General features: G+C 37.1%; 2 protein-coding genes across 2 annotated transcripts in view; one reads left to right on the plus strand and one right to left on the minus strand.

Annotated features, from left to right (window-relative positions):
• LOC110442614 (exostosin-like 3) overlaps window positions 1-8798 on the minus strand; it is a gene marked incomplete at its 3' end in the record, with an annotated part of 10633 nt that extends 1835 nt beyond the window's left edge. Inside the window, exons 1-4 of the mRNA XM_021486305.1 lie at window positions 8727-8798; window positions 3507-6423; window positions 1526-1627; window positions 918-1042 (exon numbers count right to left, since the gene is read on the minus strand). Coding sequence (XP_021341980.1) covers window positions 918-1042; window positions 1526-1627; window positions 3507-5511 — 2232 coding nt within the window. The remainder of the gene's footprint in view (window positions 1-917; window positions 1043-1525; window positions 1628-3506; window positions 6424-8726) is intronic.
• Window positions 8799-9038: 240 nt separating this feature from the next.
• LOC110442625 (ras-related GTP-binding protein C-like) overlaps window positions 9039-12829 on the plus strand; it is a 17286-nt gene continuing 13495 nt past the window's right edge. The window contains exons 1-4 of the mRNA XM_021486314.1: window positions 9039-9128; window positions 11043-11185; window positions 11400-11494; window positions 11745-11860. Of these exons, the coding sequence (XP_021341989.1) occupies window positions 9126-9128; window positions 11043-11185; window positions 11400-11494; window positions 11745-11860 (357 nt within the window). The 5' untranslated portion in view covers window positions 9039-9125. The remainder of the gene's footprint in view (window positions 9129-11042; window positions 11186-11399; window positions 11495-11744; window positions 11861-12829) is intronic.

Here is a 12829-nt window from a genome sequence, read left to right on the forward strand (position 1 = left end):
TTGGTGTATATCCTGTGATCGACGTGATAGCATTGATCTGCAAATGCCGACTTTATAGTGTACCTCACTGAAACACCACACTGAAGGCACCCAGCACAGCATTCCCAGACATTATACCGACAACTGTGAACCAGCTGTTACCATTATCCCAAATGCCGACTTTATAGTGTACCTCACTGAAACACCACACTGAAGGCACCCAGCACAGCATTCCCCGACATTATACCGACAACTGTGAACCAGTTGTTACCATTATCCCAAATGCCGACTTTATAGTGTACCTCACTGAAACAACACACTGAAGGCACCCAGCACAGCATTCCCCGACATTATACCGACAACAGTGAACCAGTTGTTACCATTATCCCAAATGCTGACTGTTAAGCAGAGGATAACAACTACCATTTTGAAGGACTTTGGTATGTCCCAGCCTGTGGACAATCCTACGTCTTTTACCAACATTAAAGCCAAAAGTGAGTTATTGCCAAGCAAGGTGCTAAGAAACAAAAGGTAGTTAGAAGTAGAAAGAAATCAAAAGAACTTATTATAGAGCAATATACATAATAACATACTGTAATACATACTCAATTCTACATTGTAATTGTAAGGGGGACAACCAAGCAAATAAACACTGGAGTATGTGCACAGTAGAACTGCATTATTACTACAGTGGAGACAATTATTGCAACTCAATTGATAATAAATCAACAGGTACATAGTTCTATATTATGACTTTCGAGAGAAGACTCATAAAATAGATTACTTATATGTAAAAACAAATTGACAGATTCACTGAACACTAATGGTAAACAGTATGAACATTTTACATGAAAATTCTGTTGGGAGATATACATAGTGCCCTAAGGAATTAACTCAACGATAATGGTATCCAACAGTTTGTAGTACAAACACCTTACTTTTAACTTGTTCCTGGTGAATATTGCCCCTGAGGGTTCAAACTGACTATAGTAATTCATTGTATCTAGTATAAACACCTTACTTTCAACTTGTTCCTGGTGAATATTGCCCCTGAGGGTTAAAACTGATTATAGTAATTCATTGTATCTAGTATAAACACCTTACTTTTAACTTGTTCCTGGTGAATATTGCCCCTGAGGGTTCAAACTGACTATTGTAATTCATTGTATCTAGTATAAACACCTTACTTGCNTAAAAACAAATTGACAGATTCACTGAACACTAATGGTAAACAGTATGAACATTTTACATGAAAATTCTCTTGGGAGATATACATATTGCCCTAAGGAATTAACTCAACGATAACGGTATCCAACAGTTTGTGGTATAAACACCTTACTTTCAACTTGTTCCTGGTGAATGTTGACCCTGAGGTATTCAAATTTGCTATATATAAAGTATAGTAATTTATAATATCTGGTACAATACACCTATATATTATATTTACTAACTTGTAAAGTGTTCACAAGGATTGTTGCCATGTAAGGTTTCAAATTGGCTACAGTTATTTATTATATCTGGTACAAAACACCTTAAATTTACTAACTTGTAAACTGTTCACGAGGAATGTTGCCCCCGAGGGATTCACTGAATTCCTTGCCAGCTCCTCCTTCACCCTTGTTGACAGGCCTGAAACCATAGCCTGATCCTGCAATATAACAAAGGCATGTTAATGGTAACAAAACATAACAACAAAATTGGTTAAATTTCATTCTTATCATCAGATAACATTTTAACTTTGCACACAACATTATTATTATTAAGGTGAGAAAGAGCTGCTGTTTCACATAATTACGCTATCCTAGAAAAAGAGCTGCTGCTTCACATAATTACGCTATACTAGAAAAAGAGCTGCTGCTTCACATAATTACGCTATACTAGAAAAAGAGCTGCTGCTTCACATAATTACGCTATACTAGAAAAAGAGCTGCTGCTTCACATAATTACGCTATACTAGAAAAAGAGCTGCTGCTTCACATAATTACGCTATACTAGAAAAAGAGCTGCTGCTTCACATAATTACGCTATACTAGAAAAAGAGCTGCTGCTTCACATAATTACGCTATACTAGAAAAAGAGCTGCTGCTTCACATAATTACGCTATACTAGAAAAAGAGCTGCTGCTTCACATAATTACGCTATACTAGAAAAAGAGCTGCTGCTTCACATAATTACGCTATACTAGAAAAAGAGCTGCTGCTTCACATAATTACGCTATACTAGAAAAAGAGCTGCTGCTTCACATAATTACGCTATACTAGAAAAAGAGCTGCTGCTTCACATAATTACGCTATACTAGAAAAAGAGCTGCTGCTTCACATAATTACGCTATACTAGAAAAAGAGCTGCTGCTTCACATAATTACGCTATACTATAAAAAGAGCTGCTGCTTCACATAATTACGCTATACTAGAAAAAGAGCTGCTGCTTTACATAATTACGCTATACTATAAAAAGAGCTGCTGTTTCACATAATTACGCTATACTATAAAAAGAGCTGCTGCTTCACATAATTATGCTATACTATAAAAAGAGTTGCTGCTTCACATAATTACGCTATACTATAAAAAGAGCTGCTGCTTCACATACAATGTACATAAGGAAACTTACTTGGCTTCAAATGGGAACATCACATATGTCTTCATTCATATTGATCTCAATTTACAAACACCATAGAAATACAATACATATTATTCTAATTTAATACAATGCATATTATCCTATAATCTACATTATGTATACTGATGCTATACATATATAAATCCATCATAAGATGTACAGTACTGTATATCATCCTAACCTATATACAGATCTAAGTGTAAAGTCTTTTTATTGTACAACAAATTGTAAAACAAGTTATTTCAACTTTTATTAATCACACATATTGGCCTCGATGGAAGCATGCTGAGGGTCTTGATGAAGGAGGGAAACTGGAGTATCCAGTGACAACCCATGTAGACAGCTGGCAGGTGACCCCATACCTTTTAACCCAGCTGGCCGTATCGGTGAAAGGTGAGTGCTCTATCCACTAGGGCACCCGATCACCCTTATATACATTTCTATATACAATGCATATATTAACCTTATTTATCATAATATTACATTATCCTAATTCAAACAAAGACAATGTATAATTCAAATTCATAACACAATGTATATTACAGAACACATTACAGCTCCAGCACACACACAGGCAAACACACATAGGGAGATATTAGCCAGGTGGCATAGGACTAGTAGTTAGCGCCTGATAAGGCAGCTCCTAGGAATTCCTCAAAATTGTATTGATTAATTTATATGCTAATTGTCTTAATTGGATATCTATGTACTGTAAAGCGCTTTAGAATGGCTTATGTTAGCTAGATAGGGCACTATATTGAATGTTGTATATTTCATTTATATTCTTCTAACCCCGGTACAATTTTTATTATTCTAAGACATGTAGTATATTGTTCTTATCAATCATATAATTTGTATATCAAGTATATCATTTTAACTCAAAGACAATGCATTATTAATACTGTTACCTAAGAACTTGGCTTCAGAAGGCAGAACCTCTTCAAATGGCGTGTTTGGAAACATCTGTAGGGGATCTCCTGGATGCTGAAACATTTGGTAGGCAGCAAATTGGGTGAAGTTCTGTTTAAACTTGAGGGAGCCAAAAGGGTTTTCTAATGGCCCCAGCACCTCATCTGTCTCTTGGTTTGGTTCTGGTCCCTCCAGTTTTAGGGTGAGGAATGTGGTATTGAAGACACTGGGAGAGGGCACATCTGCCACAGGCACAGCAGGAATGGTAAGTCTAGTTCTTACTAATGCTAAAACAGTGTTGAACATGCTGTAGGATGTGCCAAAGTAGGTCTCATAAACAAACCTTCCCTGCCGACGCATCAGCGCAATATCATTGTCTGTATAAGTTCTTAAAATGAAATGAACTTCTGTCAAACGAGCCCTTGGAAGCATAATAACTGTTTTTTTCCAATCTAATATTTCACTAAAAGGTAATTGCATGTGATTCCCTAAAACTACCGGCACTGCCCCATATTTTAAACTCTCATAAAGACGGATCTGGAAGACTGCTGTAGACACATAGCTAGTGTTCAGTGGGGCAAATATGAGAGAAAAGGTTGACTGTATCAGTAAGTCATGCCTTTCATTGGCGGCCCCGCATAATCCCCATTCACCAATCACCGAGCCTGGTACAGGGTTTTCACAGGAAAACTTTGTGTACAGCCCATGGTCACTGGTACTTTCCACTTCCTTTAAATATTCTACAATAGTTTGTTCAAAATCTAATTTATCCTCATCCACTCCTCCTTCCTGTAAGATATTCCTATCATTAATTGATTTTAAATTTCGGTTTTGATAATTTGCATCATCAGATCCATGACCATTTTCAAATAAACGATTCAGTTCATTAGACTCTATATTGACATTGGAATTCTGATATAGCGCTGGTTTACTTTGTAAAATACCATTATTGTACAGACCAACAAATGATAGGAAATATTTCCGTCGAACAGGAGAACACGGGGGAAGGTCTTGCCAAACATCTCCCGATGCTTTGCCCAAACTTGGTGGGATTAATACATCAAATCCAGACCTGAAGCTGGTTTCTGTGAATGCTGTCTGAGCAATGATGGCTCGCCCAGTATTAACGCCAGTGAACATGTCAGCATGTCCAGGCTGTCGAAGTATATTCATTATCACATGATTTCTCCCATCACCGTGCCAGTATGGTAAATTATGGAGAGCATTTTCTACAGAGTTTGAATCAATACTTTGAGCTTTACTTTGGCCTATAACAGCCACATATATACAGGAAGAGGTTGGATTGTATGTCCTATACTGGTTTTTCACAAGAATCTCTGAAATAGAGTTTTCGATAAAAGAATCTAGCGTTCCAAAATCCAAAAGCTGTTTCCCAGTGTAAAAATACACAGGGAATCTTGATAGCACAGAACAACGTGAATAGTCAAAACATGAATGCATGTGACAGGACACAGAAGATGCAGGAGGAACTATATGAGTATTGGCTTCAGGTCCCAACAGTATTTGTTGAGGAGCTTTTAATATCGGAATGTATCGCTGGTCCAACTCATCTCTCTCTAACCGAAGTTGATCCAGACTTAGCTGAGTTGTTTTTATATCTTTTTCTAAGGTTTCCTTTTCCACACGCAGTTTTTCGATTTCCATGTGATATTTAGATATTTGTGATTGTAGTTTTTGTCGTTTACTTTCCAGATCCCGTAATTCATTACTAACCGAGGTTCTGATCCGGTGTAGTTCACTCAACTGCGTTTTTACATCTGTTGTATGAAATGGATCCTTTCTATCAAGCAGGCTTTTCCGTTTCTGCTTTGGGTCTGGTGTGCCACCGTCGACATCACTGGTGATTTTTGAGAGGTAGTAATGAGCTACAAGTGGAGCAGCAATCAAAATGACAAATAAAGTCACAATAAGTCGAGACAATCGTACATGTGTGAGTTTATGGTACAAACTATTTCTCTGGTTTACATTTCCAGGCACCTCCATTCTGTGGCCTTCGTCAACACACCTGTGTAGAGCAGCAGCACCTCACCTCAATCACCCCCATAGGTATCCTCGCGAACTCTAATACACCTGTGCATCATTATAAGTGCAGTACCCACATATCCAATAGGTATTTTTTGTCTATACTGAATTTTATCCCATGGAAGGTACCCAGTGGGACACTATTACTGTAAAATGTATATACTGAATTTTATCCCATGGAAGGTATCGAGTGGGACACTATTACTGTAAAATGTCTATACTGAATTCTATCCCATGGAAGGTACCCAGTGGGACACTATTACTGTACAGTATCTCATCCCATGTCTGATTACATGAGACAACAATATAAAGACATGCTTCACTTCCTCTGTGATTCAGATACCAGATTGTAAGGCTTTCCCATCACACAACTCAAAATTCTCATCACATGACTGGAACTAGAGCAGCTTTATCATCACATGACTGGAACTAGAGCGGACATTCTCATCACATGACTGGAACTAGAGCGGACATTCTCATCACATGACTGGAACTAGAGCGGACATTCTCATCACATGACTGGAACTAGAGCGGACATTCTCATCACATGACTGGAACTAGAGCGGACATTCTCATCACATGACTGGAACTAGAGCGGACATTCTCATCACATGACTGGAACTAGAGCGGACATTCTCATCACATGACTGGAACTAGAGCGGACATTCTCATCACATGACTGGAACTAGAGCAGACATTCTCATCACATGACTGGAACTAGAGCAGACATTCTCATCACATGACTGGAACTAGAGCAGACATTCTCATCACATGACTGGAACTAGAGCAGACATTCTCATCACATGACTGGAACTAGAGCAGACATTCTCATCACAAGACTTGAATTACAGCCTGTTGCAGCTAATGACCATCCTGCAAACACATCATGGAAATGAATAAAATTGCACATTCATATACATGTATAAAACAAATGCTAATTAATATGTAGTTCAGAACAAAGTTCTGTATAATCAATGATACTGCATTTGCATCCAACAACTCAGAAAATAGATCTGATACCGAGCTTAGGAGATGAGAGACGCCTCCTATAACATTTATTCTCACACCTAAGACAGGATCAGATATCGTGATATGTGATACCCCTTGCTAGATTTTTCTATTTTGTCGGATCTGCCTGGCGTCTTTACGTGACATATCGTAGAATGCCTCAGATTATCTTACAGAATCCTAGCCCTCGACTGAGATAACCCGATCTGGCTCACTTACAGAATCCTAGCCCTCGACTGAGATAACCTAATCTTGCTCACTTACAGAATCCTAGCCCTCGACTGAGATAACCCGATCTGGCTCACTTACAGAATCCTAGCCCTCGACTGAGATAACCTGATCTTGCTCCCTTACAGAATCCTAGCCCTCGACTGAGATAACCTGATCTTGCTCCCTTACAGAATCCTAGCCCTCGACTGAGATAACCTGATCTGGCTCTCTTACAGAATCCTAGCCCTCGACTGAGATAACCTGATCTCGCTCACTTAAGAAAATCAATTTGATTAATCTAGATATCTGTTTAAAGAAGTCCCACTTTATACATGTATCTACAACATCATGTCCACTTAAATATCACAATTCAATATTTAACTGAAGGGTGCAGATATTGTTATGGTGAATGATATTTCAATTTAAAATCATCTGAATACCTGTAGTGAATTCATGTATCAATTCATTTTTGATGAGTGCAATAAGCCAAAGCTGACAATCTGCTTCAACAACCAAGAATATCAACGATAAAGAATACAAGTGTCTTGTTTACATGGAACATACTTGGGGGTTTATGGGAAATTATCTTTTAGAATATATAATTTCTTGTACTTTGCTTACATTCATGTTTTGGTGATGGTACTGCTAGCAGGTTATTAACATGATGTTCTGTATTTTATCATATTATTGAGATTAATATCGCTTTTTTGTATAATTTATTTTCACTCAGCAAATATAGATTTATCATGATCATTGCATATTGCATTTGGAGACGTTCATCAGAACTTGTTTATTTGTATTTTAGGTATTTTTCTACCCACGAGGAGAATAAACTTATCAAATACGTATACCAGATGTTTTGACGCCTTTTTACTAAAGCAAAGAACCTAAAAAATTACATGTAGGGACGTGGCTAAATAAATCCGAACTTTGGTATGCTTTAAATATGTACACTTAGACGCTACATAATATAACTACAACGAAATATAAAATATAACAGGGTGCCACATGCATATATTATCAGTCTGTTCATCTGCCAGTGACCAGCTAGAGCAGTAGTCTAGAGTTAAGAGAAAACATGCACAACCAAAAAACCCAGATTCCAACCTTGGAGTCCTCTTAACTCTACTGCTCTAGCAGGTCACTGGCAATAAACACAGTCGGATTTCATTACAATTGTACACCACTGATTCTGATTGAAATTCATTGACCTACATAGTAAAGGGGTTTAAAGTTTGTTTACGTAACAGGTAAGAGAGTAGCTATGACAACGTAGTCCCTGACAAAGAGATGTGTCTTTTATATATTGTGTTATCCGACAGAGGAGTAGTAAGAGAGTATTGTGCCTCCACCGAGGATCAAACTCATGATTCCAGACTTCCTAGTCGGACGGTCTAAGGTTAAATTTCCTCTAGTGCAAAGCTAGAAGGTGACTGTGATCCTATGTACAATCACAACTCTATGATGTTTTATGAAAAATATGTGTGGCAGTTTTTGATTGTACATATAGGATTAAGGTCGCCTTCTACCTTCGAGCCAGAGGTAATTTCCCTTTAGCTCAGTGGTACAGCGTCCAACTAGGAACCTGGAAATCGAGGGTTCGATCCCCGGTGGAAGCACACTATTCTCTTTACTGTTACAAAGAAAATACAAAAAAATGACTCTAGTCCAAAATATCTCACCCTTCGACCACCATTTATCTTCTCTCTATCCGCATGGAAATTTAAAAAGTGGTCGAACAATCGGGTTTTTATGACTAATAACCCCCCTCCCCCCACCCCCCTCTGTATTTACGAACCCCTGTGCTACTGTGTGACTGTGTCAGAAAAAAGAGTTGAATTACAGGAGTAATAAGGTAGGTAAGCTATTTAAAAGTGATGATGCATGCTTTTGAAATGACACAATTATTTATAAATATGCACAATATGTCTTAATGTGTTAAACTATTAGTAACTTACAATCGAGTGATTTTATCGGAAAGTCTTTTTCTTGCTGTGTTTTCACCGGAAGCCGAATTTCGAGACTCTCTAGACTTTTTGATCGCTTAGCAAATACAAGGAAGAGACGAAAGACGCCCCGAATACACAAAAAATGTAGAACATTTAAAAAAAACAAATTTTAACAAAACACATCTGAAATATAACATATTTCTTGGGCAATTGAAATTCTTGTGGTATATTTTCCGTAATTTGACCTGTTTCTTATTATATATGCAAGAAATCCGGTCGAAGGATGTGGAGATTATTTTTTCCGCGACAGAAGGGGTCACATGATTTTTCCCGGAAGTGAATAGAACGTGATACCCAAAACAAGACTGGAATCGGAAAGTAACAGTTTTGGTGGAATCATTGGCGCACATGGTAATTACAATCATATCATAGAGGGTTTAATAACTGCTTCCGTTTGATTTTATGATATGTAACTTGTTTATCACTCTTAATAGATGTACTGTTTGTGAACAAATTTCATGGATGTATAACTTCATTCACAACTCTGCAGTCACATGCCTGTCATCTGGTTGAGATCACTATCAGTATAGCCCAGATGAGCTTATTTTGTAACTAATGAACATTGTATGCTCTATACACATGACTCTATTGTTTTGACCAGATGGTACAGTGCCCCTTTAATGACTATCGGGCTTAGCACTAGAAAGGCCTGCAGTGTCGTTCTCTAGACTATACACATGATAAACAGGTTGGGCACAACGGCGCATATGGGTAATAATCCTGCATTTGGGTTACAGTTACCCATTTGTAGTAACAATTTTATTACTGAGATGTGTAATAAAGTGAAATAAAATCACAAACAGTTATTTTAAACACCTGGAGCAAAAAAGGGTATCATGGATTATTAAAATATTAAAAACAACTTATGTGTTGTTTACCAAATAAACTTGAATTTAATTAAACTTTAATTTAATTGAACTGTTCTTGAAGAATGAAGATAACTGAAATAAGGGTATTACCTGATGATGAGAAGATTGCATCGATGAAATAAAAGGGTACACTATATATATCAAAATGATATACCTTGCCTCTCAAAGGTGTTGCAATGCTATAATGATCATGAAATGGTTTCTTTTAATGCAGCATGATGTATATAGGGTACCGGTATTGATATTTGTTATGTTACTTGCTTACACGTAGGGATATCAAGCAGGGCGCTAGTCCAAATTATTCTGACATTTTATCGACTTTTTTCATATCGGTCTGTCGTGACTGACGTTAATCGGCAACAGACCGATATGAAAAAAGTCGATAAAACATCAGAATAATTCGGACTAGCAGGGCTCGCACTGTTGGTCCTTTTATAATCTATTGGCTACTAAAAATACGATGTGGCTACTCAATTGACTTACTAAGTTTTTAAAAATGGGTAAAATCTGTATCTTTGTCCCAGAGAACGATCTGTCTACTCATGTGTGTATATTGTGGCTGACACTGATTGCGTAAACATAATCAGGGCTGTCACAGATCAGCGCGTGCTATACGACTGTGAGTTAATTAATGCTTTTGTCTAAGTTATGAAGTCAATTATCAAGCTTCAGATGTTATACCCCGTGTACATTAATGGACAGTGGGGTCAAGTTAATTGGATGACCCATTGACGTTGAGAAAACAGTCTGATAAGCCAGTCACACATAGGTGGTCCGCAAACGTACATTTGGCGGGGCTGTAAGCCGATCTGATCACCTTGTTACATCTATTGGTTAAATGCATTTAAAAAAGTTTGCATTGTCTTCATTTACCCTTTCCAGTACGTATACCCTAGCACGCATAAATGCGTCCGATATGCTTGATTAGAAAGTATAATTATCGCCTTGAAACACCATGTCAAAGTGCAGATTTTCAACGACAGACCGATATAAAAGAAGTCGATAAAACGTCAAAATTAATTCGGACTAAATTAAGGAGTACTCTGTTAAATTAAAATTTTGTTATATATATCATGTTTATAATTTATCCTTAATTTAACATCATGTTGAATAGTATTGCACTTCAAAACATATAAAACATTTAATGATTTTAATCGAGGGCCTATCCGTAACAGTTGGAGGCCGAGAAAGTATGGCCACTGTTAAAACAAAAATGACTACTGATTTTCTAGGTCCAGAGTGAGCCCTGTCAAGGTTGTTCAAATAAATGACATGACCCTCACTCAAGGTCACAGTGGTAAAGCGTTTTAATGGCCTTAAATGGCTCCTTTTGACCCTTAATACATTGTACGTCAAATCCCTGTACGTTTTTTTAGTGATCTTTTTTTGTTTGCAGTCTTCATACTCTGAAGATAAAGTGGCGGGCTCCTTTGGCTCGTTTCCAAAGGGCTTTGGCTATGGGCCTGATGAGAATGACACTGACACACAGGCATCATCATCAGAACACAAACCAAGGATCCTACTAATGGGATTAAGAAGGTTTGTCACATCAACTGATTTATGATAAAGTGCTGTTAAAAAGGATGAAACCTAGTTATCAAAACAGCAGAAAAGTATTGTATATAATTAATTAACTATGGTGTCTGTTTTATATATTAATAAAAATGTTAAATGTTGAATAATTTGTGTCTTGATGATATCAAATGAAATATACTTAATGTAACAAAACAAATAAATGTTTGTTTAAATGCAGAAGTGGGAAATCCTCCATACAGAAGGTAGTTTTTCACAAGGTGTCACCCAATGAAACTCTATTCCTGGAAAGTACCAACAAGATCGTAAAAGAAGGTAAGCAAACAATTATCATTAAAGAAAGCAAGTACAAGCTATACCTGATCAAGATCTGTGGATGACAGAGGCAATTAATTGTTATGATATGTTTGGTAGGTTGATAAGGAGAGGTGCAATGTAATTTACCCTATAATGTTTGTGATGTGGATAAGAGGAGTTGATTTACTGAATTCTCCCATTTACATGTTTGTTATGATATCTGTTGATAAAGGTTGTGCTATCTGTAATTATGTTTATTCTGTTCCAGATATTACCAACTGCTCCTTTGTAAAGTTCCAGGTGTGGGATTTACCTGGCCAGATTGATTTCCATGATTCTATATATGAAGAATGTGAAGCTATTATCTTTGTCATAGACTCCCAGGTATGCACATGTCTGCTTTTATATGCTTCATTGCAAAAAAATCACCCTAAAACAAACAAACAAGAATAAAACAAAATTTGGGGTAAGGATGATGGTTTATTGGAATAAGGTTGTCTGTCCATCCATCCATCAGTTAATCTTTCCATCCATCAGTAATCTGTCCATCCATCCATCAGTTAATCTTTCCATCCATCCATCAGTTAATCTTTCCATCCATCAGTTAATCTTTCCATCCATCCATCAGTTAATCTTTCCATCCATCCATCAGTTAATCTGTCCATCCATCTCCAGACAGAATCTTGTCCAGACAACTACTCCTATGGTTTTCATACGAAATTCCTAAAACTCAATTGATGTATTCAACATCCTCTGAAGATGTATACGTAAACTTAGCTTTTGATCTGCTTCTTTTATGAGAGTTTCACTGCTTTTTCATTTTGTTTAACTCAGTCTATTCGAGGGAATTCTTCTGACTGGTGCCAAAATGAATTGTGTGAAACTTCATAGATAATTAATCACTATGGTCAGAAGACCAAACGTGACTGTTCCAATGATTCGTGCCATATAAGAGGGGTGTATTTGTTAGCCGGTGGCTTACAGTTTTAGTGTCTTAATGAAATCTTCCTGTTAGGTAGAGTGTAAGCTTGTTCTCTTCTCTTCGTTTTTAATGGGATGACACAGATGAATACTGTACAAGGTTTATTTGATTACAGTTAATTGGTCTATGTAAAGAATATGTATACATATTTTTAGCTCACCTGGCACGAAGTCGTCCGGCATCAATATTTTACTTTAAACGACTTCTTCTTAATAACCGAAAGGCCTAGGGTGATGATATTTGGCCAGAAGCAAACTGGGATGAAGGGCTACCAAGTTTGTTCAAATAAATGACCTTCATCTATTTTCAAGGTCACAGGGGTCAAATATGTTAAAAACTTTAAACAACTTCTTCTCAATAACCAAACTGCC

Source organism: Mizuhopecten yessoensis, unplaced genomic scaffold (genome assembly GCF_002113885.1).
Source record: "Mizuhopecten yessoensis strain PY_sf001 unplaced genomic scaffold, ASM211388v2 scaffold1915, whole genome shotgun sequence".
NCBI lineage: Eukaryota > Metazoa > Mollusca > Bivalvia > Pectinida > Pectinidae > Mizuhopecten > Mizuhopecten yessoensis.